This window comes from Camelus bactrianus, chromosome 22 (genome assembly GCF_048773025.1).
Source record: "Camelus bactrianus isolate YW-2024 breed Bactrian camel chromosome 22, ASM4877302v1, whole genome shotgun sequence".
In the NCBI taxonomy this organism is placed as follows: Eukaryota; Metazoa; Chordata; class Mammalia; order Artiodactyla; family Camelidae; genus Camelus; species Camelus bactrianus.
In genome coordinates, this window is record NC_133560.1 from 27,356,738 (window position 1) to 27,384,268 (window position 27,531).

At 44.9% G+C, this 27,531-nt stretch overlaps 1 protein-coding gene and 1 non-coding gene across 6 annotated transcripts in view; both read right to left on the minus strand.

Annotated features, from left to right (window-relative positions):
• ADGRE1 (adhesion G protein-coupled receptor E1) overlaps window positions 1-17,640 on the minus strand; it is a 38,479-nt gene extending 20,839 nt beyond the window's left edge. The window contains exons 1-9 of one of the 5 annotated variants that reach the window (XM_010966785.3): window positions 17,492-17,640; window positions 16,352-16,414; window positions 11,346-11,492; window positions 9,391-9,546; window positions 8,461-8,607; window positions 3,600-3,740; window positions 3,266-3,412; window positions 2,043-2,131; window positions 650-733 (exon numbers count right to left, since the gene is read on the minus strand). In XM_010966785.3, the coding sequence (XP_010965087.1) occupies window positions 650-733; window positions 2,043-2,131; window positions 3,266-3,412; window positions 3,600-3,740; window positions 8,461-8,607; window positions 9,391-9,546; window positions 11,346-11,492; window positions 16,352-16,414; window positions 17,492-17,540 (1,023 nt within the window). In that variant the 5' untranslated portion in view covers window positions 17,541-17,640. Of the gene's footprint in view, window positions 1-649; window positions 734-2,042; window positions 2,132-3,265; window positions 3,413-3,599; window positions 3,741-8,460; window positions 8,608-9,390; window positions 9,547-11,345; window positions 11,493-16,351; window positions 16,415-17,176; window positions 17,366-17,491 lie in introns of those variants that run through there. The other 4 variants (XM_074350942.1, XM_010966789.3, XM_010966788.3 and 1 more) reach the window with 4 other exon arrangements.
• A 9,797-nt stretch (window positions 17,641-27,437) lies between these two features.
• On the minus strand, window positions 27,438-27,510 carry TRNAD-AUC (transfer RNA aspartic acid (anticodon AUC)). Its single transcript has one exon. It is a non-coding gene; the product is annotated as a tRNA-Asp (tRNA).
• Window positions 27,511-27,531: the final 21 nt, after the last annotated feature.

Consider the following 27,531-nt stretch of genomic DNA (forward strand, 5'->3'; position numbering starts at 1 on the left):
GAGATAGAAATTAGAACAGTGGTTGCAGGAAGCTGAGGGGGGAGGGATGAGAAACAGCTATTTACGGGTAGGGAGTTTCCTTTTGGGGTGATGAACATGATCTGGAACAGGACAGTGGTGATGGTTGCACAACATTGTGAATGCATTAATCGTCACCAATGGTTACTCAAAAAAGAGCAAAAATGCAATAGGACTGTTGGTAAACATAATTTTGATGAAATCTCAAAGGCATTGTGCTCAGTGAAAGAAGCCAGCCTCAAAAGGCCACATACTGTGATTCCATTTATATAACATTCTCAAAAAGACAAAGCCATGACGACAGAGAACAGATCAGAGATTTACAGGAGCCAGTGGTGGAGGGAGTATCTGACTATAAAGATGAAGCCTGAGGGAGCTGGGGGAAGATGGGGGAATGGAACTGGTCTTTATCTGATTTTGGTGGTAGTTACACAAATCTATTTGGGTAATAAAACTCGCCAAACTGTACAGAAAAGGACAGTTTTACCGCATGTTAATTTTTCAAACCTTACAATCGGAATAGGTTAAATGTTAACTCACACTCATTAATTATAAAGAGGACTTCCTGCATCCAAGTTGTACCCCCAAGATGTTTGAAACTCAACAAAGATTACAAAGACTTTATCATTACCTTCAGAGAAACAACGGTGGTTTCCTTTTTACAGACATCATCCAGAACATTGAAGGTGGCATTCATTAGTGAACAAAAGGAAATCTGTATCCCAGAGAGAAGAGCATTTGTGAGCGTTGATCAAGCATAAAATGTACAAACTGGTCCATCAAGCCCACCATTCAGGGTGGTCCCGAGTTCCTGAGCTGTCACAAGTCTCTAGAACTCTCAGGAAAATGAAAACTCACCCTTTGACCAGAATTGGAACCACAGCACCATTTTCTTCCATGAATAAGAAATGGAAATATAAACAAATAGCAGAACTATTTAGTTGGGTAAAAAAGATGGGGGAATGTGTGAAAAGACCAGTGGTCCAAGTGGAATATTGTTCAGCCATAAAAAGGAGGGAAGCACTGACACTCGCTACAACTTGGATGGACCTTGAAAACATGAGGCTCAACAAGAGAACCAGACACAAAAGAACACATAGTGTGTGATTCCATTTATATGAAATATCCGGAATAGGTCAGTCTATGGAGATAATAGTAGATTACCATTTACCAAGGGCTAAGGCCAGAAGGGAATGAAGAGTAACTGCTAATGGGCACAGGGTTTCTCTTGGGGGTGTTTCTTTGGGGATGAAAACATTTTGGAAATCAAAGCTGTGGTTGCAGGCCACTGTGAGTGTACTAAATGCCACCGAATCATACACTTCAAAATGGTTTAAATGGTGAATTTTTATGTGTATTTCACAATTTTTTAAAAGCAGTCCAAAGTGCATGGGAATTCCAAAGCTAATTTACAAGCTCAGATTTAAAATAGTGACATCAATTCCTGAAGATGCTAATGGAGTCTTTACTCAAGAGAATGACTTCATTAGAGGATCAAGACATCCAGATTCATCTTTTCCTGACCTGGAGGCTGTGTATCACCCATTCCATATCACACAGATGCAGCACATAAAGCTTCACTAATAGTGAGACTGCAACATCTTTTCCTGTTTTAGTAAATGAATCCCCAAGCTTTAGATAGGAAAATATCCTTCTTTTTCAGCCTTCCTTGAAGTTAGGTATAAGCAGACATGATAGTGGGTCAAACTCTAAAAGGAAAGTACTGTGCCTTTCACTTCCCCCTTTGCCCCTGCCTACCAGCTGGAATGCAGGCTTGATGGCAGAAGCTGGAGCAGCCATCTTGGACCATAGCAAGGGAGTCTTGTGTTGATGATGGCAGAGTATTCTGGAGCCATCATAACAGCTCTCATCAGCCTACACTCAGACTGTTACAAAGAGAGAAATGAACTTCTATCTGGTATAGGATACTGTTATTTTTGTCTCTGTTAAAGCTGCAAAACAACATCCTACCTAAGTGCCTTCTGGGAAAACCTCAAGAGCTAGGAACCTTGAAAAATACTTACGAATTCAGCCTCCACCGCTGCTCCCACTTGGCATAGCTGGACCCACTCATTGTTGGGTATCACATCTTCTCTACACTTGAAGGGAGCCCCTATGGAGAAGACAAAAGTAACTACACCAAATTTAACCACAGCAAGATGTGATTAAAGGCAAGTCTGATTTCATCACCCTCTGCTCGAAATCCATCCATTGTCATATTACAAAACAGTGGAAAAGAACAAACTACAGCTACACATTATAAAACCAGCAACTCTGAAAAGCATGGTATTGAGTGAAAAGAGAAAATCAGAAAAGACTATATGTATAAAAATGGTAGTATAATACCATTTTTATAAAGCTTCAAAGCAAACTAAACCAAGCAAGGACAGTTTAGGGGGAAAATATTTTAAGTAGAGGGATTGCAAACACAACATTCCAAGTGTTTCCCTCTGGGGAGGAGTCAGGGATACGAGATAGAAAAGAAGCTTGCAGAAAATCAATGGCATTGATGATATTCTAGTTCTAATGTTGGCAAGAGCCTCAGATATACTCATTATTATACTTCACCAACTTCATATAAGTTACCTATGTGTTTAATGTGTCAAAAAATCCATAATTTAAAAAATTTTAAACTTTCTTATTTCCCAGCAAAAAGACTCAAAAATTCTTTATCCAGCACACAAGGTCCTGCAGAATCTGACCTCTGCCCCACTCCTCAGATGCAGCTAATGCCCTTCCTCCATGCCCTCACTCTGCATTAGCCTCAGGGCCTTTGCACATGCTATAATCTGGAACACTGATCTCCACTCTTCATTTGGATAATCCTTACTCTTCAAGCTTTGGCTTAACTGTCCTTCCCCAGAGCATATTAAATATCCTATTAGTCACTCCAAAGTGCACTGCGATTTTTCTATTGTCATACTCATTGTGGTTATTAAATAATTATGCATGTGCTCTCTGCCTCCTTCCTTGGACTATAAGCTACACGACGGTAACTATCATGTTCATCACATCCACAATTAAACCTTTAGTACCTAGTGTGGAGGACTGTTTGATTAATTAATTAACTGATGCTCCAAAAATGATCTATCAAATGAGTGAATTAATGAATAAGTGAATAGGGGGGAAAAGAGAATATTGGATGAGGGGAAAGGAAGAGGAAGATCCAGAGGCTGGGTAAAGTGAAGATTCTACACCCAAAGCAAGACCCAGATTCCATTGCCAAGACATGCAAGGAGATTATTACTTTTGCAGCTGAAGTTGCCGTGTTTCCAGGAGCCTTGTGGATTGGGATGAAAGCCCGCAGCACAGCTACAGCTGTAGGAGCCCAGGGTATTGGTGCAGTCAGCATTTGGGCCACATGGTGATGGATCCTGGAGGCACTCATCAATATCTGAAAAGAACTCAAGAATGTCAAACAAATAGGAGCCCAGGGCATTGGTGCAGACAGAATTTGGGACACTTGGTGATGGATCTTGGAAGCACTTATCAATACCTGCAAAGAATTCAAGAATATCAAACAATCCAGAGGAACATGTAGACCCTTCTCCCCAGGGATGTCCAGCAAATCCTCTGCTCACCTGTACAGTCTGCTTCTTGGCCTATGAAATTGAGCTTTCCATTGTTTGCTGCAAAGCCAGGGTTGCAGGTACAGTAGTAGCTCCCTGGGGTATTGGTGCACGTTGCATTGAAAAGGCACCTATCACGGCACTCATCAATATCTGCGGAGCAGAATTAGGCACGGGGCAGAGTGGGCCACCAATCCAACAAAAGTCATGCTTCCCCTTCCAAAGCATAGAGTTGTCACTAAAACATGGCAACCCAACCAGGGACTACATTTCCCAGAATCCTCTGCATCCAGGTGGGACCATGTGACTAGCTTTCACTTATGGGATGTGAGGGAGGGTGACATATGTCACTTCTGAGCCAAGGTGGCTAAGAAGTGGGTGTGCCTTCTCCCTCTTTCCCCACTGCTGGCTGGAACCAGGAATTCCAATGTCCTAAGGGACAGAAGAACCAAAAGATACAAGGAGACTGGATCTCTACATACCTTGTGGAGGAAAGCTGCCCTTTGGCCAAGTATACCCATATTGAATTATTATGAGAGTAAGAAATTTCTATTATGTTTAGCTAGTGATTTTCAACTGAGGGAGAATTGCCCCACAGAGGATCTTGGGCAATGTCTGGAGATATTTTTGATGGTCCCTGGGATCCAATGGGTATAGCCCAAAAATGCTGTCAAAGATCCTATAATGTACAGGACAGCTCCGCATCCCCACAATAAAGCTAACCAGCCCCAAAAGTCAATAGTGCCAATTCATGATAGTCAAGACATGGATGCAACCTAAATGTCCATCGACAGATAATTAGATAGAGCAGATATGGTATATATAGCCAATGGAATACTACTCAGCCATAAAAAAGAATGAAATGCCACTTGCAGCAACATGGATGGACCTAGAGTTTATCATACTAACCGGAGTAAGTCAGGCAGAGAAAGACAGATATCATATGATACCATTTATATGTGGAATCTAAAAAAATGATACAAATGAACTTATTTACTAAGCAGAAAGAGACTCACAGACAGAAAACAAGCTGGTTACCAAAGGGGAAGGTGTTGGCGGAAGGTAAAAATTAGGATTTGGGGATTAGCAGATACAAACTACTATATATAAAATACATAAACAGCAAGGTTCTAATGTATAGCACAGGAAACTACAATCAATATCTTGTAATAACCTATAATGAAAATAATATATATATATATATTCACACATATATATGTGTGTGTGTGTAACTGAATCACTATACTGTACACCAGAAACTAACACAACATTGTAAATCAACCATACTTCAATTTAAAAAAAAAGTCACTAGTGCTGAAGCTGAGAAACCCTGCTCTAACAATACAGCGTGATGTCAGGTCACTGTGGCAACATAGTTACCTCTCCCTCTGAGGGTTTCTGAGCTTATAGAGGATATATGAAATACAACGTCCTAGGGGAAAAATGATTAGAGGGAGGTAAGTACACAATTTTTCAAATTTCTATGTCAACTCACAAAACACGAAGAATAAATAGGCAACACCCGCTCTAGCAGCCTACGCAGGTATATGGTATATTGCACTGGCCATTACCATGGAGAGCTGGGATGAGAAGTCTTTGTGATATGAATGCAGACTAATTTGGAGGCTTCAAAGGACACAAGAATGATCATAGCTGGAAGATATGGGGAAGTGGTTTTCTCTTAGTATCACAGAAAACACCTCTAACCAAGGAGTGGACTTCATCTAACAGTAAGCTCCCCACATCCACAACCAGTGAAGCATCGACTGGGTGAGCTCTTGTCAGAGAGAAAAGATGGAATTCATTTTCTGCACTTGGATCTGGACTAGGTGCATAGCTTCCAAAACATTTTTGGTCAAGGAAGTCTGTATGGGTAAAACCTGTGTGGGTGAAGCATTTGACTGAAGGAGAGGTGGAAGTCCTTAGCCCTGCTTTCTTGCCCACGATGGGGATTCTGAACTGGCTCCCAGGAGCCCTCAGAGACGGAGTAATCTCTCTAAGGCGCCCTTTCAGCTTGGCCCCTCCATTGTTTTGCTACTAACAATGTCAGCAGCTTGTGCAAAGCAACAGATAAGAAGAAATATAATGTTTTAAATGGGAAGAAGCATGCATTTCCTCTGGGGGTTCAAGAATATTAATTGTGTTCTGCAATACAGAAGATACTCTAAAGATGGACCCATCGATCCTTCCGCTTTCTACATGCATGGTATCCCCCCAGTGAGCTGGGGGGTTTACACCCCCTGCCTCCGGATCTAGGCTGACCCTTGATCAACACAGTGTGATAGAAAAAATCTTCAGGGACTTCCAAGCCCAGGCCTTCTGAGGACTGGCAGTTTCTGTTTTCTTCCTCTTTGAGCTTGTGCTTCTTAAAAACCCGCTACCATACTCTGAGAAGCCCAAGCAGCCATGAGGAAAAGTCCATAAAGAAAACTGAGGGGCCAGAGACAAGTGCCAACGACAGCCATGTAAGCAAGGCCGTTTTTGGACCCGCCCACCATCCCAGTGCCCCAGAGAAACCAGGTGGTCAACCCACAGACTCAAGGGCAAGAACCAATGATTGTTGTAAACCACTTTGTTTCAGGGTAGTTTGACATCCACTGAGAAGTCCCCAAAACGGCTGGAAGAATTACTTGTACATTTGAAAGCCGCAGGTTTCTGAGGGCTCCAAAACACAGGTGCAAAGAACCCAGGCAAGCAGGAGCAACTGTATGTTCCCAGGATGTTAGTGCAGACAGCACTGGGGCCACAGAGAGTTGAGTTCCTGGAAAATTCATCCACATCGAAGCAGAAAATCAAAAGGATGAAGGATGCGAGGCTACAGCAGCCATTCAGAGCCCCAGCACTGACTAAAGCCAATGGGTTTCCTTCTTAAACACATTTCATCACTAGGAAAAGGAAGCATCCAGGGGCATGTTTATGCCAACTTCCTGATGAGGCTCCTCATGGCCCAGGATTAAGTGCACACTCCTCATTAGAACATATGAGACCCTGAGGGTCTGTTCCCAGCTGAGCTCATCTTTTGCTTCTAAGTCCTTCGTAATTCATGGTCCAGATTCCTTGGGTTCCCTCAGCCTCAAGCTCATTGCTCCCCACTTACATTGATGAATCTCAATTCCTCTCCAAGGAATCGCTGTATCAGACCGGAGGGGTGGACAGCATGGGCGTCATGAGCTCAAAGCCCGGCTCTGCCACCTTGTGAGCTGTGTGTTGCCGGGTGCCGTGAAGGGAAGTACCTCCCCCTAGGGTCACATGCTGAAGCTCTACCGCACAATGGGATGGCGTTTGGATGCAGAATCTTTGGAAGATCTTTAGGTTTAGATGAGGTCGTGAGGGTGGGGCCCTTATGATGAGATGAGTGTCCTTACAAGAAGGGGAAGAAACACAGGAGCTCTCTCTGCCGTGTGAGGACACAGCAAGAAGGCAGCTGTCTGCGAGCCAGGAAGTCAGCTCCTTCCAGAACCCTGCCGTGCTGGCACCCTGACTCAGACTCCCAGCCCCCAGGACTGTGAGATAATAAATTTCTGTTGTTTTAAGCCACCCAGGCTATGGTGCTTTGTTACAGCAGCCTGAGCTGAATAATACACTGGACAAGAGAATTCATCTCTGTGAGTCCCCACTTCCTCATCTGGGAAACGGAAATAATAATAGAACCCCCCTCACAGGGCTGTTGAGAGGATTAAGTAAGATGACACAGTACCTGTAAACACTCAGAACAGAACCTGGGATGTGACAAGAGCCACGTAAGTATTTCTTAACTAAATTTTAAAATACTTAACTGCAAACAGGTTGCACTTTTTTTATGGCGGGCGATGAGGAAGACCCTTTACATGTATCCACTCAACAAATGCTCACTGTAGCCCTTTGAGGTGCAAACTAATGTTTTCAATTTTTCAGAGAAGGAAAGTGAGGCTTCAAAACTGTGCCAAGTCAAAAATGGGAAAAAATTGTGCAGTCACATAGCTTATGAAAGGCACAACCAGGATTTAAATACAGGTTCCACTTGTCTCTGGAACTTTTAGAGGACAGATTTCCATACTATCTGAAGTCTCAGAGTCTGAGAATTTGATGATTACATTGATATCTGCCCTGCACAAGTCCACCCTGAGTTACCGGGGGCTTCAGCCCCATTCAGAGGCAGAAGAGCATGGTGGTGGTTGGGAGCCTGGGGTCGGAAGTCACACTAGGCACGGTTCAATCCTGACTGTCCTGTTTCCTATCTGACCTTGGGAGAGGTGACTCCACCGCAGTGGAGGCTCAGTTTCCCCATCTGTAAAATGGGTATAACAAAATATCACTGGTAGCATCAAGCTTTTGGGAGAACTCATGAGCTACATACGGAAGAGCTCAGTGCCATGCCTGGGATCCTGCCTCCAGGCCCTTGTGCCTGCTGTTCCCCGCTCCTGGAACGTCGGTCCCCAGATACCCAATATCTCACTCCCTTCAGATCTTCTCTCAAATACCAGCTTCTGAGCACGGCCTTTCCCTGCCACTCTCTTACGAGGGGAACCGCACCCCCAGCACTCCCTACCCGCCTTTCCTGCCTTCTTTGCCTTCATCTGTCTTAACTGTCCCTGACACACAGTATGTTCCTGCAGTTATTTTGTTCGTTATCTGTCTCCACCAACACTAGATAATAAGCTCCAGGAGAACAAATATTTTGTCTGTGTTACTCACTGCTGTATCCTCCATCCATAGAATAGTGCCTGGTACTCAAGAAGTGTATGTTGAATGAGTGCATGACTGAATGATCACTGGCCTCAGCTTTGCAGATGAGGGCTTTGAACTCGGCTGAGACCCTCCTCAACTCCTCCCCCACCACTGCTGTCTTTGCAAGCAGATAGGACTTGATTGCCCAACAGACCTCTGCACCTACCTTCACATGTCTCTCCTGGGCCCTGAAAACTCATTTTTCCATTGCTGGATCCAAATCCTTGGTTGCAAACACAAGAATAGCTCCCTAAACTGTTGTGGCAAGTCGCATGCACTGGGCAAGTTCTGGGACTGGCACATTCATTCATATCTGGTGAGAGTAAATGGAACCCCGGGTCAAGGCAGAGGATGCAGTGAGGACAGGAGACCACCCATTCTTGCCCATGGCACCAGTACTGATGCCCCCAGCACCCATGTTTCCCCTTCTTCCTAACCTCCTTTGCAGTTAGGCTTGGCCACAGCGATAAATTCTGTAGGATAGGATTTTTAGCAGGATCTCTGGTCTCTGCCCACCAGTTGACAGCAGCACACAAACAACCTCAACACCAGTGTCTCCAGACATTGCTAATATCCCCACCTGGGAGAGGGGAATCACTCTAGGGAGAGAGCCCCCTGTTACTCTTCATACTGCAGGACCCACTTCTTAACTCATAGTAGACTCTCAACAGGAGTTCAAAGCCAGGTTCTTCTACTTAATAGCTGTGTACCCTCGGGCAAGTGACTTTGTCTCTCTGAGCCTCAATTTTACCATTCCTGAAACAAGGATCATAATCCCTATCACATAGGATCATCAAATGAGGTAATTCTTAACAAATCGAGTAGGTAAATAAAGAAGACCAGGTCCGCTATACCTTCACAGATGGAGTTGTTAGAGATGAGTCCAACTTGTCAACTGCAACTGTGGCTTCCAAAAGAGCTAGTACACTTAGAACGCTCTGGGCAGACCCAGCTGTAGAGGCATTTGTTACTGTCTGACGAGCAGCAGAGGAGAGTGAGCAGGTAAAAGCCTGAGTGTCTAAGGTTAGAAATACATGCACCCAACCCAGCGGGAGCTGTCCAACAGAGCCCCGTGCCGAGACCCCGAGAGCGTTACCTGTGCAGGCGAAATGACCAGGCTTTTCTGGGGACCAGTTATTTCCGGTGGGAGAAGAGAAACCAGGCAAACAGCTACACTTGTACCTCCCTCGCAGGTTTTTGCAGACTGAGTTAGGACCACATGGTGAGGGGCTTTGAGAACATTCATCTATGTCTGAACAGAAAAAGAGAGTTACAGAGTTACAAATTTGCCTCATCTTGTGTAGCAGGTTGTACTTCCCAAAGATGGTTGAAACAATGACTACCATTCCATATGCCCTTCGTTCAATACCCTTCAATTGGTACTCCTTCCATCAAGCAGGGGTGTCTATATTTCCTCCCCTGGAATCTGAGCGTCTTTGTGACTATGGTGGTGGCGACACTAGGTCATAAAAATACCTTGTTAAGTCACAAAAATATCTTACACTTCCACCTTGTTCTCTTGAGATGTTCATGCTTGACTCGGTTGCCATAATGTGAGGAAGCTCAACCAGCCATGAAAAAGCAGTTCACATACAGAAGAACTGAGACCTCCAGCCCACGGCCTTGGTGGGACAGCCGGCCAGCAGCCAGCACCTGCTTACCAGCCACATCAGTAAGCCCCCTTCAAAGTGGGTCCTCTAGTCCCTGGTTGGGCCAACTCAACTGACGCTATGTGGAAAAAAGTTTTCCTTACCAAACTCAGCCCCAAAAGTAGATTCATTCATGAGCAAAAATAAACAATTGCTTGCGTTTTAATGCACTAAGTTTGCTGTTACCCAGCAGCGGACAATCAGAACACTTTGCAAACCATCCTCTAGGAATTTGCTCATCAAAGCACCCATAAAATTGTGCAGTCAGGGTACCACGGGGAGGTCCTTCCCAAATATCCTTCAGCCCTACTCTGCAAGTCACCCTAAAGAAACACTTGCCATGCAAATACAACTTCAAGGCAACTCTGCTGTAATGCCCTCCCAGCAAACTACTCCTCTGTTAGAGAGAAATCTGGATCCATCGGCCACTATACATCAAGATAAGATCACAGGAATGTTCATTCCACCTTTGTTTGAAGTAACAAAACATCAGAAAGACCTAAGTGTCCGTCAGGTACAGAGTAATTGAATCTGGAGTTGACATAAAGCACAAGGTGGCACGTTCTTTCATCTGATAAATATCTTCAATACTCACAATGTGTTAGGCACTATACTAGGGGTCAAGGACACAGAAAGGACAAAATCTGTGCTGGAGTATCCATCATTTTCTAGATGGAGAATGTTGTTTCCACCCCACCCTATGTTTTAAAGCCAGTGGCCAACAACACTACTGTGTTTACTGAATAGCCCATCAAGTGTAATCCAAAGATTAAAAAAAAAAAGATTAAAAAAAAAAAAAGTTTGGGGCAGCCTGGGAACTGTAATAATATAAATAAATTATGTTATTCAGAACTCAGCAAACTACAGCCCTTGAGTCAAATCCGGCCTACTGCCTGTTTGTATACATAAAGTTTTATTGGAACACAGCCACCTCCATTCATTTCTGTATCATAAAGGCTCTCCAAGGCTCCATCTCCTCATCCGTTTAGTGGAGACCGTCACAATGTCTACACTCCGTTTTATGTGAAAATGCACATAAAGCCCTTCCCTGGGGCCCTGACACTCCAGAAACAGTAGAAAATTCTTATTATTTGCATGGAGAGGCGACCAGAAAAAAAAAATTTGGTGGTTATTTCTGGATATTGACAAATAGCATAATTTTATTTTTATTCTATTGCTAATCTCTAGCATTGGAATTTTTACAGACCAGGGATCATTTTATACTAGAAAGAAATTAAGAAAGAGAGACAAGACAGACAAGGGAGGAAGGAAGGAAGAAAAAAGAAAAAGTACCTGTATCTGCAGCTTAGCCAGCTTCCACCTGATTTTCCTACCCAATGCGGCGTGGGGGAGGGGGAGCGGTGTGGGGGAGGGGAGCGTTGTGGAGGAGGCAGGAACTCACCTTTGCATTCCACTCCTGGGCCCCTGAACTGCTTCTGTCCATTGCTGGCCAGGAAGCCGTTTTTGCAAGAGCAGTAGTAACTATCTGAAGTGGTGGTGCAGGTTGCGTACGCTGGGCACACGGTGGTATCTCTGCACCCATTCGGATCTAGGCGGCGTAGAAGAAAGATGTGGGGTTAGAGCACTGAGCGGGGCTGCAAGGGAAGCCAGCGTGAGAAGAGGAAGGTGACTGCTGTGGGTTGAATTGTGTCCCCCTCAAAAGACATGCTGACATCCTAACTCCTGATCCCTGAGACTGTGACCTAATTTGGAAATAGGGCCTTTGTGGATGCAATTAAGATGTAAGTTAAGATGCGTTTATGCTGGAGTAGGATGGCCCCTTAATCTGATATGACTGATGTCTTTACAAGAAGAGAAGAGGCGCAGAGACAGGGAGATCACCCCGTGCAGACGGAGGCAGAGATGGGAGGGCTGCTTCTATGCTTCTACAGCCAAGGATTACAGGCAACACCGGAGAGACACTTGGAGACCTTGGAACAGATTCTCCCCTAGAACCTTCAGAGAAAGCACCTTGATCTCAGACTTCTGGCCTCCAGAACTGTGAGAGAACACCTTTCTGTTGTTGTAAGCCGCCTGGTTTGTGGTCATTTATTTCAGCAGCCCTGGGAAACTGACGCAGTGACTATGCATGCTCAGTGAAAAACGCTGTAGACCCCAGACCCTTGCTGCTCCAGGTGTGGTCCATGGGCCGGTAGCGTCAGCATCGCCTGGGTGTTTGATGGAAATGCAAAGTCTCAGGCCCCACCCCAGGTCTACTAAATCAGAACCTGTGTTTTACCAACATCTCAGGTGCCTTTTGCGCATATGAAAGTGTGAGGATCACTGTCCTGAACACTTGCTATTCCAGGCGGGATCCACAGACCAGGAGCATCTGCTTCACCAGGAACCCCCAGGAGATCATGGGAAATCAGATGCTGATTCAGAAGGTCTGGGGAGGGATCCTGCAATTTTAACAAGCCCCTGAATGATGTTGAGGACACTGGTCCTTGGACCATGCCATTAGCATCAGAGCTCTAGACAGAAGACTATGAGAGTCCAAACTGCAGCCTTTGGAGCAAGAGTGACCTGGGTTAGCCCTGTTTTACCAACAGTAAAACTCAAAGCAGAGATTGATGGCTACCCCCGCAGACACATCTCCCCCTCTTCTTTTTAATAGCATGACCATCCTGTTAGACTGTAGTCTGAGCTTCTCTTGCAGCTAGCTGGGAACATGTGGCTAAATTCTGGCCAACAGAAATAAGCAGAAGGGACTTGAGCACCTTTTGTACAAAGGAAGAGCATGTTCCCCACCTCCCCTTTCCTCTTTCCCCTTTCACCTGGACTGGAACAGGATAGAGTGAGGGGGTCTATCCTTTAACCACGGGAGTGATGACTTGTTAAAACTCCAAAGGATGGAGAGGTAATGTGTCAGAAGACACCTGGGAGCCAGGATGATCTCTTAGGCAGGGTTGCCCTGTCAACTCATCTCATCTATGAGTTGGAGATTTATCAGAGGGAGAGAAATAAACTTCTAAGAAATACACTTCTCAGATGTTAGTATTCGGTTTCTACAGAAACAGTTAAAACTACATCCTATCCAGTCCAGCCCTGGGGCATGTGATCTCACCTCTCTGTACCTCCATTTACCTGTTTAGCTCTCACCCTCACATCCAGTTGGTCCCCAAGGCCTGATGATCTCCCCCAATTATTGTTTGATATCTACCCACTTCTCTCCATCTCCACACCAATGCTTGGTACAGATCTTCTTCTAGATCCCACATGCCTACATCCCCCATTGTCCCCTGCAATCATCTCTGAATGCAAATGTGATCATCTACCCTCCACCACTGCCTATGATACTCTCTGATGCACTTAGAATTAAAATCCAACATGACCCACAAAGCCCCCAGCGACCAGACCTAACCACATCCTTATGCCTCATCTTGTGTCTCCCTTCACTCCATTTCTAGCCTTCCCACCACAGGGCCTTTGCACATGCTGTTCCCTTTGCCGCTGCTTTGCTTGACCAGCTCCTACTTGTTCTTCAGGTCTTACTTAAATGTCACTTCCTCTAAGAAGACTTCCCTGACTCCCCCATAGCTCCCTGTGTCCCTTCTTTATGAAACTTATCACAATTATAATTGATCAATTATTTGAGTGATTAACTTTTCAGTGATCATCTTCACCCTACTATGAGCTGAAAGAGGGCAAAGCCATAGCTGGGAAGAGATTCATCCAGTACTATCATTCCTATGGTTGGCAGAACAATGCCCCCTACCCTGCACCAAAGATGAGCACGTCCTAACCCCTGGCACCAGTGAATATGTTACATTACAGGGATGGGGGAATTGAGGTTGCAGATTGGGGGGAAAAAGCCTACAATCAATAAATGCTGGAGAGAGTGTGGAGAAAAGGGCGGGACTGTAGTTTGGTACAGCCATTGTGGAAAACAGTATGGGGATTCCTTTAAAAACTAAACATAAACTTACTCTATGATCCAGCAATCTCACTCCTGAGCATATACCTGGAGAAAACTATAATTTGAAAAGATACATGCACCCCAATGTTCATTGCAGCACTATTTACAATAGCCAAGACATGGAAGTAACTTAATGCCCATCAACAGATGACTGGATAAAGAAGTTGTGGTATATATATATATATATTGGAATACTATTCAGCCATAAAAACGACAGCATAACGCCATTTGCAGCAACATGGATGCTCCTGGAGATTGTCATTCTAAGTGAAGTAAGCCAGAAAGAGAAAGAAAAATACCACATGAGATCGCTCATATGTGGAATCTAAAAAAAAAAAAAAAAAAAAGAACATAAATACAAACCAGTAACAGACTCATAGACATAGAATACAAACTTGTGGTTGCCAAGGGGGTGGAGGATGGGAAGAGATAGACTGGGAGTTCAAACTTTGTAGATACTGACAGGCATATGTAGAATACATAAAGACTATACTGTGTAGCACAGGGAAATATATACAAGATCTTGTGGTAGCTTACAGCAGAAAAAATGTGATAATAATGATAGTTTTTTTTTAAATCAAGGATGACTTGATTTAAAACACATATATTTCTTTGGAAATACATTGATGTGACTTCTGTTTTCCACTTATATGGATGTGAGCCCCCTCCCCAAGCCCATTCTGCCAAAAGATTTCCTCTCACTCTGGAAAAATTAAGATGTCTTAGCAACCATGTTTTTTACCATCAGTTTACAATAGTGTTTTATATTTTGGTTGTGTATTGAAATATAATCATGTTGTGTTGTCAAACAAACAAAAAAAAAAGAAGTCTTAGCAGCAGACACACAATGAGAGCAAAACAGTATTGTTCAGGTTTTAATTACCAAACTGGATGTTGCATTCCCAGCAAGAGAATAGTCTTGAAAGCAAAGCTGTATAAATGAATCAGGGGTTGGGGGTAGAGCTCAGTGGTAGGGTGCAGGCTTAGCACGCACAAGGTCTTGGGTTCAATCCCCAGAACCTCCATTAACAACAACAACAACAAAAATAAATAACAATAAAAATTTTAAAATAAGACGAATCAGTTTTGGGGGTCTAACATACAGCATCGTGAGTATAACTAACAATACTGTATGATATACTTGAAATTTGCTAAGAGAGTAGATCTTAAAAGTTCTCACCACACAAAAAAAAAAACAGTAATTATATGATATGATGAAGATATTAGCTAATGCTATGGTGGTAATCATTTTGCAAAACATGTGTATCCAATCAACACAGTGTACATCTTAAGTTTGCACAATGTTGTATCTCGATTATATCTCAATAAAAAATTTTTTTTTCAGCTGCCAGGATTGAAGGAGTGGAAGATAGAGTTTGCATTGAGCTGTGGTGTAGAGCAGACTCGGGGCGAGCTGTAAGGGAAATGCCTGTAATATAGGAAGGAAGAAAGCTGCAGGGAGCTGATGGAGAGTTAGAAGGAGGAGGACTTCCTCATCTTCTGCCACCTCGCCCCAGGGTTAAATGTCAGATGAGATGGGTCACCTCAGAAACTTCCAGATAGAAATGGATACTTTAAGGAATGTCAAGGCTAGGGGCCAACCTCTTCCAACAGAATCTTGCTTCCTGCTATTGCTGCATCCAACATGATGCGTGAGCCAAGGGTTAGAACCAGCAGAAGGAGATAGATAGCAGGTGACCCAAGAAAACCTGTCCGGTTTGCTGTAGCCTGAACATGGAAACCAGGAGCTCCTACATGGACCCTGGGAGATAAAAAGCTTCCAAGAGGATTGCTGGACAAATGAGATGGGACCATGGCCCCACCAGGACAAAACACCTCATTGAGTCCACACTCCACAGCCCCGAGATCCCAACTTGCAAGCTGCCCCTGTGCCAACACCCACACGCCATCTTGGGAGCGACAAGAGTAGACAGTTTGAAAGAGCAACTCTTTACTCAATGTAGACAGTTTCCCAAGCGAGACTGAGCCCGGAAACTGAGGCACTGAGAACGCTGAGAACCGACAAGGTTTCTCCTCCTGGGTCCAGCAGGAGCTTATGTGAAAGGTGAGAATACTTAACAAAACACTAAAAAATACAACTTTTCTCACACTGAGCTGTAGTTTGAGTCATTCCAACCCCATTCCCACCTCACCGGCATTTATCTTATCATGCATACTAGATAGTTTACAAAATGGCCTCTTTTGATTTTTAAGCTTCACAACACCCCAGTGAGATAGATCTCATGTTACCTGTATTTCACAGCTGAGGAAACTGAAGATCAGAGAGGTTGTGCGACTTGCCTAAGGTCACACAGCCAGTTTAAGGCACAAAGGAAAGAGCCTGGGTGGGAGCCAGGAGACCTGGATGTTATCCCTTGCTCGGCCACCGACTAGCTCCTAGCAAGCGTCCAGCTGCGGCTCAGCCTCCTAGGAGAGAAGGGTCTCCTCCCCACCACGCTGGGCATGTGAATTCTCTTTGTCCAACTTACCCCATGTCACGGATTCCAGTGGGGATAACGTGGACATTCCCCAGCTGCACACGCCACAATACCCTATGAAGAAAGAAAAGGAAAAAACACCATAACCCATCAGGAAGCTCCTTGGACTCAACCTGAACAATTATGCCTGGTGTGGCCTCAAAGGATCAGCTTTGATGAGCCTACAAAACCCCAACTGAGTGACAAACCTAAGGTACTTTATACAGTCTTCACAGCAACCTTTCCTGCTTTCCTGCTCTAAGCTTTTTTTTTCTTTCTCGTTTTGTTCGTATTATCTTCATTTTCTTTTCAAATAGAAAGAATTCCAGCTAATTCTCAAAAATACACTTATTTATTTTTCTAAACACCTTTATTGTGGCACGATTCCTGTACAGTAAACTACACATATTTCAGGTGTACAATCTGATGAATTCTGATAGGTGCCTACACCCACGAAACCACCACCACAATCAAGGTGGCTAACTTTCCATCACTCCCCCAAGAGGTGCAATTTTCAAAATCCAAGTTTATCCCTCCCCCCCACCACCTTTAACCCCTGGTAGCCGTAAGTTTTTCTCTGTGTCTGTGAGTCTGTTTCTGCTTTGTAGATAAAGCTGCGATTGCCTGGGCTTAACCCCGGGCTCTCCTCCTTGCTAGCTAAGTGGTCCTTAATGCCTTTCACCTCATTTTTTCCTTTGTAAAATGAGCTGCTAATGACCCAGCATCAGAGGGATTTAGTGAAGACTGAATACATTCTCTGTTTGAGGAACTTAGGACGGTGCTAAGTGGGCAGAGGCTGTTACACTAGCGGCTTCCTTTCTGCCTGCCTCATCTTACCAGTAAGCCAGCATCGCAAGGGCAGGAACCACGTCTGTTTGTTCACCACTCTATCCTCAGTACCTACAACAGCGCCGTCACATAGTAGGTGCTCGGGAAACCCACATCAAACCAATGACTATAATGAAATTCTGCCTTGACAGGTAAAGTCCCTGAACTGAATGATTTTTGTCAAAGGTTCCCCCATGAAAGCGTTTGCAGTGTCCAGCATAGAATTATGATCTCCTAGCTGGACAGTCTGAGGCCCTCCTTTTCCCCTACAATCTGTTTCCGGTGCAGGTTTCTCCCAGATCCCCCACTCGGCCTCACACTCACCCCAAAAGAGGAGGAACCTGAAGCCCCGCATCACGCTGTGTTCTGTCATTCAGAGTGGAGAACCTTCTCTCTGTTCCCAGGGTTTTCAATAACAGAGGGTGTGCAGAGAGGGGAAGGACAGACCCAGAATTGCACAACCCAGCCAGAGCACCACGGCTTTTTGCTGAGTGGCCACCGCTCAGAAAGGCAGTGTGGTAAACCCCTCACTTTCCCCTTTCTACGCAGTGAAGAGAAGTTGTTCTGGCTGGTGGATCCCTGTGTGGGTGTTCCTACCTCCCTCTCTTCTGCCTTCCTGCTCACTTTTTTCTTTCCCCACCAACATCTATCTCCCGTCTTTCATCACCTTATTCCACTCCACCCAGTAATAGAGGGGTTTCTGCTACCCATCCCCAATGAAGCGAGCCCCAAACTCATGGGTGCCTTCCCAGCCTGTCCCATAAAAATAACCACCGTAGCCTTCAAGTACCAGGCACCAAGCTAGACATGTTTCCAATAAAATTTAATTTAATTATGTCAATTAAGTAAGGATTCCTACCCCCACCCATTATGTTTTTTTTTAAATACAATAAAAAAAGGAAACTGAGGCTTGCAGAGGACATGTGACTTGTCCAAGATTGCCTGGACTTGAGATTTGAATCCAGGACCCTTTGCCTCCAAGATCTAGAGCTCTCATTATTTTACTTACCTTCAGCTCTCCACTATATCTCATCACTGGACAGTGACACCCCCTCATTTCCAGCACTCACCCCCAACGCATCACACACACACACACACACACACACACACACACACGAGCATGCTCCATCTCACAAATATGGTGGTCTAGGAATGTCTTAGTTAGGGTCTCCCAGATGCAGATGCTGAGACAAGGATTCTAGTAAGGTAGTTCATCAGGGAAATGACCCAAAGAAACTCCAGCCAGGGTTGGAGGAAGTGAGAGTGGGAAGGAGAGAGACCCCCACAGTAAATGTGTTATCAAGCAAGTTACCCAATACAAAACTGAAACTTAACCTGGTTAGGCACTTTTGGAAGAGCACACACTTTAGAGTTAACCAAACTCAGGGCTGAGGGAGCTCAGGTATTTATCCACCAGCTACTGTCAGTCACTGACGAGGCTTGTGCCAACCCAAGACACCTCAGGCTCGGCTTCCAAGCAGGTAGAATGAACTCCAGATAGTAATCCTGTTGATAACAAAACACAACGGCTGGCAAATGTCGGTCTAGTGTGCCGTGAGGGGTTGAGGGTCACAGCTGTGGGCAGGTACCAAAGGCATCCCCTAGAAGCTAAAAGTGAGGTGCAAAGGCCAGCCCGAGTTCTTGGGATGAAGAGCCGCACTTGTTTCTGTATTCTGCTTTTTGTTCCATGCAAGGTAAAACATCCACCTTGGAGTTACGGTCACTGAAGAAGATTCATTAATGGTTCCACCTGTGCATCCAGAGACCCTAGCTGGTGAGGCTGCAGTTAGGAGCCAGCATGAAAACACAGCAAAGTCTGCCAAGAAGAACGATAAACAGAGCTGTGTTATGTCTGGGGGAAGCACTGGATGATAAACACAGACTCAGGCACCAGATCGCCAGGGGTTCAAATCCCATCTCCACCACTTGCTAGTCATGTGTGGTCCTGGGCAAGTTCTCAAGTTCTCTATGCCTCAACACTCCCATCTGTAAAATGGGCCCCATGACAGTAGGATCTCTTTCATGGGGCTGATGTGACATGCTTAGAACGAAGCCTGGCACAAAGGAAAAGCTCCAGGGCTTGGCTATTTACAGTAATAGGAGTTGGGGTCAAATCCTTACTCTGCAAGGTATCCCTAAGGTTACCTTGGGAGGTGACTTGCCTCTCAGGGCCTCAGTTTCTTCATCTGGAAAATGAAGGTAACAATGGCCTCTATGCCAAAAGAGCACTGCGAAGGGGAGGCAGTGATGTGGGGTGGTGCTGCCAGTGGGGAGGGACTGCCAGGGCCTACACTGTCTTCTACAACCTTTGTTCAGTGCATCAGGAGTGTGGCCCCTAGAGGCAGCAGACCAATGCAGTGGTCTTAATATATGTCCACAGATTCTTCGATAGCCTAATTTTCCTCTCTTTGAGTATGAGCTAGATTTAGTGACTTGTTTCTAAGAAAAACAAAAAGGAAGATTTGACATTATGTGGCATCTGAGACACCCTGGGTCTTTCTTTCCAGGGTCATTCACTGTGGGGGAGCCAGTTATGTTGTGAGGATGCTTGAGCAGCAGGAAGGAGAAGCCCATGTGAGGAGGAAATGAGATTACAGCCAACAATTCGACTGTGACCTCATGAGACACCCTGATCCAGTTCCACCCAACTAAGCCGCGTCCAGATTCCCAGCCCTCAGAAACCATAGAAAAATAAAAGTTTGTTGTTTTAAGCTGTGAAGTCTTGGGAGGAATAATTTGTTACACAGCAAGAGGTAACCATACACTTAGAAACAATTTTCCCCATTTGCAAAAAAAAAGAATATGATAATATCATAGGGTTAGAGGTTTAATGTGATAAAACCCTAAGATTCTGCCTGGCAAAAAGAATGCTCAATGACATCAGTTATTATGGTCAACATCATTATCCCACTGTGCTAAATGGACACAGCTGCTCATCGGAGACGTAGTGCCAGCAATGACTGGACTGGAGACGTCAGCAAGTTCATTTCATGTAGGACCTCCTAACTTGGGTAAAAGAGCTTAGACTAGACCTTCTCCATAGGGCAACAGAAGGGATTTCAGCAAGGGAGTAATGGTCACATAGGTATTTACACTTGTGTTGTGTAGCATGGGTGTTAAGACAGGATGTGGTCATGAGTGGGGACATAGGGAGAAGAGTGATGGCATGGTTCCGGTGGAGATGAAGAGGAATTCATGAAGCAGGAACAAGAGAATGGGAGGACTTTCTGGACATGGGGGTGCAGAGTCTGAGGCAGAAGGAGGAATTTGGAGGGTGGGCTTCAGAGTCAGAGGGTTTTCTGACCAAGCTCACATTCCACACAGGGATGAGGTGGTAGATGAGTTTCCCACTGCTGCCAAAACAAATCACCACAAACTTAGTGTTTTGAAACAACACAAATTTATCCCATTAAAGGTCTGAAGGTCAGAGTCTCAAATGAGTCTTACAAGGGTTGAAATCAAGATGCCAGTGGGGCTGTGTTCCTTCTGGAGGCTCTAGCAGGGAGTCCATTCCCTGTTTTTCTGAGCTTCTGAAGGCTGTCCTCATCCCTTGGCTCCAAGCCCCTTCCTCCATCTTTAAAGCCAGTAGCACAATATCTCCAAATCTCTCTCTCTCTCTTTCCCTCTCTCTCTCATACACACACTCACTCCATGGATAGATAGATAAATAGGTAGGTAGGTAGGTAGGTAGGTAGGTAGATAGATAGATAGATAGATAGATAGATAGATAGATAGATAGATAGATAGATTTCTCTCATTCTTTCTGTCCTCAATCTCACCCCTCCCTCCCCCTCCCTTTCTCTCTTCTCTCCCTTTCCCCTCTTAAAAGGACCTTGTGATTACACTAGATCTACACAGACAATACAGAACAGTCTTCCTGTCTCCAGATCCTTTTAACTCCATCACACTCGTGAAGTCCCTTTTGCCGGGTAAGGTCATGTATTCACAGCCTCCGGCAACTAGGATGTGGACAACCTGGTGGGGGTCTGGGGGAGCCTCATTATTTTACCTACTATGGAGGTGGTCTGGGGTCCTGGTGAGTGACTGAGGACACAAAACACCAGCCACCTTCAAACCCAAAAGAGATGACTACAAAATTTGGACGGCAGAGAGCTTCCAGGGACGAGGGCAGGGGTAAGGGGAGAAGAAAGGGAAGGAAACGCACAATTCTAGCCACGTGGCTTGCAGAAGCTTAACCCCTAATCACTTTCCCGGCAAAGAGGAAATTGAGGGACACTCAAGACTGAAGAAATCTGCCTTGGAGACATCACTTATCCTCAGCCTTAACGCAGGCGTCTTAAGGGGGATGGGTGACTTCAAGGCAGCCCTACCAAACTTGATCATGTTCCCCCTGTACTCTAAACCTTCCTTATTACCTTCAGAATGAAGTCCAGACTCAAGAGGGCACTCAAGACCCTGCCTAGTCCTATTACACTGGTCCCCCTCTGGCTTCATTGGTTCCCCCAAAGCTGCAGTCATCCTAAATTAACGGAAGTCTCCTTTGGTGGACACTGTTGATGGCATGTCCAGCCACCCTTGGGCAGCTAGAGCACTCATTCCCCAGCTGTGTGAGTGTTGTTGGCTAACAGCTTACAGCTTCCCCTTCTCTGGAGAACTGCTCTTCAGTTCAAAGCCTGCAGAGCCCACAGCCAATAACCGACGGTCACAGAGGTCAAAAGCCAGCCCTCAGTCCAAGGCGAGATCAATTCAGTGGTGTTACTCGGGTTCTGGGGATCCCTATGGGATCAGGTGGAGGCTGGACTCCAGCTGAGACCACCTCCTTGCTCAACAGTTTCCTCCAACCTATGCTGCTCCCCTGACTCGTCCTCTGCTAAACACCCTCCCTCAGTGAACCCCATGAACAAGAATCCTCGTGGCAGAATGTGCTTCCAGGGGGAACTTAAGAATCCCTCCAAGCCATTAAACAGTAAGCTGTCTTTTAGCCCCAGGTTGACATGGGTCCCTCACCCCATATCCTATGCATCTTCCCATGTAAATATCACCTCCTCCAGGAAGCCTTCCATGTAAATATCACCTCCTCCCATGAAGCCTTTTAGTATAAATATCACCCCCCACCCAGGAAGTCTTCCCGTGGAAATACCACCTTCTCCAGGAAGCCCTCCCTGACCTCTACTTCAGTGTTAGGGATCTCCTCTGTGTTCCCCAAATCCTGGCACTCAGTATGATCTATGTTTGTTTGAATGTCTGTTTCCCTCCAAAGACTGGGAACATCCTTGGGGCAGGGAAGGAATTTCGTTGGCTGCTGTATCCCAGAAAATGAAGACTCAAATGAGGAAGAAGAAAGAAAGAGGAACCGGGAAATCTCCTGACCCTGCTCTTCCCCCAGGGAGAAAATCAGAGATTTGAGTGGGTGGACAGTGAGCAGTAGCTGCCCTCCTGCGGGATGAAAGGAATAAGAGTCCTGGGAGGGAAGCAGCTGATGGAGGCAGAGCCCCCGCTTTTTCAGAAGGATTCAGTTACCCAGGGCACCTAAGACCCCTGGTAAGTAGAGGTGGTTTTTCGATGGTGCCCCAGAACCACAGCCCGGTTCAATGATTCCCTGGGATGGCTCACAGAACCCGGTATATAGTCATCCTCATGGCTCTGCTTTATTACCATGCAAAAGTACAAAGCAAATCAACAAAGAGAAAAGGGATTACACTGTTGGTGGGAATGTAGTTTGGTGCAACCTCTATGGAGGACAGGATGGAGGTTCCTTAAAAAATTAAAAATAGAGTTACCATATGATCCAGCAATCCCACTCCTGGGCATATACCCAGAGAAAATTATAATTCAAAAAGATACATGCACCCCAGTGTTCACAGCAGCATGATTGACAATAGCCAAGGCATGGAAACAACCTAAATGTCCATCAACAGATAACTGAATAAAGAAGTTGTGGTGTATATATACACAATGGAATACTACTCAGCCATAAAATGGAATGGAATAATGCCATTTGCAGCAACATGGATGGACCTACCAATGATCATATTAAGTGAAGGAAGTCAGAGAAAGACAAATATCATATGATGTCTCTTGTATGTGGAATCTTAAAAAAAAATACAAATTTTATTTACAAGCCAGAAATAAACTCAAGGACATAGAAAACAAACTGGTTACCAGGGTGGGGAAAGGCAGGGAAGGGATAGATCAGTAGCTTGGGATTAACAGATACACACTGCTATATATAAAATAAACAACAAGGACTTACTGCATAGCACAGGGAACTATATTCAGTTTCTTCTAATGAGCCGTAATAGAAAAGAAACTGAAGAAAAATATATTTATGTGTATATATAACTGAACGGCTTTACTGTATGCCTGGAATTAACATTGTAAATTGAATACACTTCAATAAAATATAAGAATTTAAAAAAATTCCAGAAACCATATTTTAAAAGTGAAAAAAACAGGTAATTAATTTTAATAAAATATCTAACTCATAAAAAAAACAACAAACCCCAGAGGGAGAAAGGGTTGAAATCCAGAGGAAATCAGATACAAGCTTCCAGGGTTGCCTAGGGCCAGGAGTGCAGAGGGGAAGGGATTATAAAAGGGCTCAAGAAAATCTAGGGAGATGATGGAAATGTTCTGTATCTTGACTGTGGCAGAGGTTGTCAAAACTCATCAGATTTTACACTGTGAAAGGAAGCAGTTTGTCCTACATAAATCACTCCCTTGATAAAGCTGATAAGACTGCCTTCAAAATAAAGAATACCCACAATTCTGCCAAATTATTTTATTGTGCACATTATATAAAGGGAACAAATTATTTCATGCTATTTACAGGGACGAAAAGACATGCGTTTCGGGTTTCTCCAGGGAAGTGTGGCCTCTTTCATGTTAACATTTGTTTAAATGGAGAGCTGATCTCATTTCACGCTGATAAATACATTCGACCTTAGAAAGCATAGAAACTATCAAAATCCATACTTCTTTTAAAATTCAAATGAAACAATAAAATCTAGTACAGTTCATTTTTCCTAACCGCACTTTGACTGATAAGAAATGTTTCTTGGAAATTCTTCCCCATCAATGTTCGGAGCTCGGTCACACCCTTGAACCTACATAAGTGGGCTAATGTGTGCATATGTAATAATTCACATTTCCTTCCCTCTTCCAGTGGGTCACCGGTGTTTGCAAGCATTGCTGTCCACACACTCTCTCTCTCTCTCAGCAAAATTTCAGCAGAAACTCAGTTCCCCAAATGTTTTTATAGTTATCATTGGGGAAGTGTGTATCTCAGTGGTAGAGTGCGTGCTTAGCATGCACGAGGTCCTGGGTTCAATTTCCAGTATCCTCATTAAAGAAAATGAAATGAAACCTCGTCCCCCGCCCCCACAAAAAGTTAAAATAATTCCATCTCACCAGAGACAGAAGAAACAGCTAGACAAACTGTAAACAAACCTCATTTGGACAGAACCAAAAGAGGATAGGGCAGTGCAGAATTTTGGAGAAAAAAATAATTCATCATACTCGCTCCCCAAAGCTCAGGCAACTAGGGGCCAGAATTGGGGGGAAGTAGATCCCCAAGGATGTAAGAAGAAAGAATGTGGGTCTCCAGGTCTGAGCCTCTGAGAGGGAGGAAGATTCTGGAAGGAGAGAGACCTCAGAAGGAGACAGCCTGAACGAGGGACAGTGTGTTCTGTGAGCTTCAAGAAGTGACTGTTTTCTGGTAGATAGAATCAGTTCAGCTCTATTCGTTTGCTAAAGCCCCCATGACAAACTTCCGCAGTCTGGGGAACTTAACCAGTAGGTATTTATTTCCTCACGTTCTGGAGGCTGGAAGTCCACCATCAAGGTGTCCGCAGGGCTTGTTCCCTCTGAGGACTCTTCCCTCGGCTTGCAGACGGCTGTCTTCTCCCGCGCCCTCACTTGGTCTCCCCTATATATCTGAGTCCTAATCTCCTCTTACAGGAACACAGTCCTCCTGGATCAGGGCCCACACTAATGACCTCATTTCACTTAAGCAGCTCTGTAAAGACCCCCATCCCCAAATACAGTCACATTCTGAGGTCCTGAGGGTGAGGATTTCAGCATATGAGTGGGGAGGAGGGGACACCGCTCAGCCTATCACACTTACATTCCAGCTCCAACCACGTAACGTGTAACCTTAAAGTGAGAGAGCCTCTCTGACCCTCAGTTTCTCATCTACTAAAACATATGTCTACTTCAAATAGTTATCATGAAGACTGAATGAAGCAACTTCTCAAAATCACCTAGAAGAAAACAAGAAGGGTGTGGCCCAGTGGTAGACTGTGTGTGCTTAGAATGCATAAGGTCCTGGGTTCAGTCTCCAATACCTCCATTAGAAAAAAATTTTAATTAATAAATTAACCTAATTACAGCTCCCCTCCAAAAAAAAGCTTAAAAAAAGCACTCAGAGTATCAAGTACACAGCACACATAAGTCAATTAGCATCACTAATACAATACACGACATACACACACTCCAAGTACTGAAGTATCTTCATAGGCTATTACGGTGTAGCTCTCTCTCAGTTAGACTGCAGCCCCCAAATGTGGAAGAACATAAAAAGCAATAAAAGGGCTTTATTATATCATCAAAACAGGGCTGGCAAATGAGATGCCGAAAAACCAGCATTTGTGATCTCTTAGCTCAAGGTCAGTAGCTTTTTCTGTAAGGGTCCAGACAGTAAATATTTCCCACTTTGGAAGCCATTGGGTCCCTGCTTTAACTGTGTCACAGCAGCGTGAGAGCAGTCGTAGAAGGTACAGGAATGAATGTAACCACGTGCCAAGAAAATTTTATCTGTGGACTCTGAAACTCAAATCTCATATACTTGTCACATGTCATGAAATAGTATTCTTCCTTAATTTTCTTCAAGCATTTAAAATTGTAAAAAAAACCATTCGCAGAAGCACTGTTCTCAGTAGCCAAGAGGTGGAAACAACCCAAAATTCCACGGACAGATGAATGGATACACAAAACGTGGTCCAAATCAGCAAGGACCACTAGAGGGCAGCACACAGCTTCAAATTGGTGCACTAGGGTCGCAGTGGGGAAAGATTTCATGGGACCTGAGCCTCCCCCGCCCTGTCTCAAACTCCAGGGAAACAGAGCATGCTGGGTCTCTGAGTGCAGGGTTATCGTGGCATCAGTAGCCCCCCTGAAATGTGACGAAGTCCCAGCATGGCAATCCACCGCAGGAGTAGACATCAGGTGGTGGTATACTTAAGGCCTTGATGGTGGTGATGGGTTCACAGGTGGATATGTACCCCCAAACTCATTGCAATGCATATACTCAATGCATATTTTTATATGTTAATCATACCTAATTAAACTGGTTTTCAAAAGAAAGAAAATCTGCCCTGTGCCTGACTCCATTGGCATTCCATCATTAGAGAGTCATTTATTTGGATGGCTCCATTTCTCTTCTGGAAATACAGGGTACGAACTCAAAAACCAAACCTGAGCCCTGGAAGGGATTAAAGAGTTAGGACAAGCCTTCGGATTACAGCCAAAGTCTCTAGGTAGAGCCCACTCCACCTACAGTATGTTCCTTTGCCGTCTCAACAGTATAAACACATGCTTATCTTTCAAAGACCCAGATCCAACCTCACCTTGCAGGAAATCTCTCATCCTTCTAGGCTCCTCCAACTCTGTGTTTCTCCCTCTTGCTCCATCCTGGCCACATGAGGCTGCGACTGTCTGACCCAGCAGGACTCTGGAATGAGACCTCAATGGGTCTCTCCAGGTAGGTCCTTCCCTGGGCTTTGGGGTGTGTGAGTAGGGGGGGTACCACGGGGCGGTGTGAGGATGCTGACCAGCTGCAGAGCCAAAAACACCAGGAGTTCTTTCTGGTGCCCACGGGCTCGTATAGACAGGCTTGTGCACATGCACGCGCGCGCGCGCGCACACACACCCCTACGTACACCACACCCCTTCCTCTGCTCTCTCTGCTCCCTTCCCCAAGCAGGGACCCAGGTTAATCAAGAGGTTGGGGCACTACTGCTACTGTCCACCAGAGGGCAAGCTTGACTTGACTTTGCAGCTATCTGCCTTATGCTCGTGTGTGTGTGTGTGTGTGTGTGTGTGTGTGTGTGTGTGTGTGTGTGTGTGTGTGTGTGTGTGTGTGTGTGTGTCTGTGTGTGTGCGCGCGCGCGCGTTTGTCTGTGTGTGTATCTTTGTGATGTTTATAAGTGTCCTGTTTGATTCAATGGATATATGCCTGACTGGGTTTGAACCTTAAATTCTCTTAGCTTTTTGAGGGGGGAGGTTAAGTTTACCTATTTACTTATTTTAATGGAGGTACTGGGGATTGAACCCAGGACCTCGTGCATGATAAGCACACACTCTACCACTGAGCTAGTCCCTCCCTGCCCCCGCTTCCGTGCCCC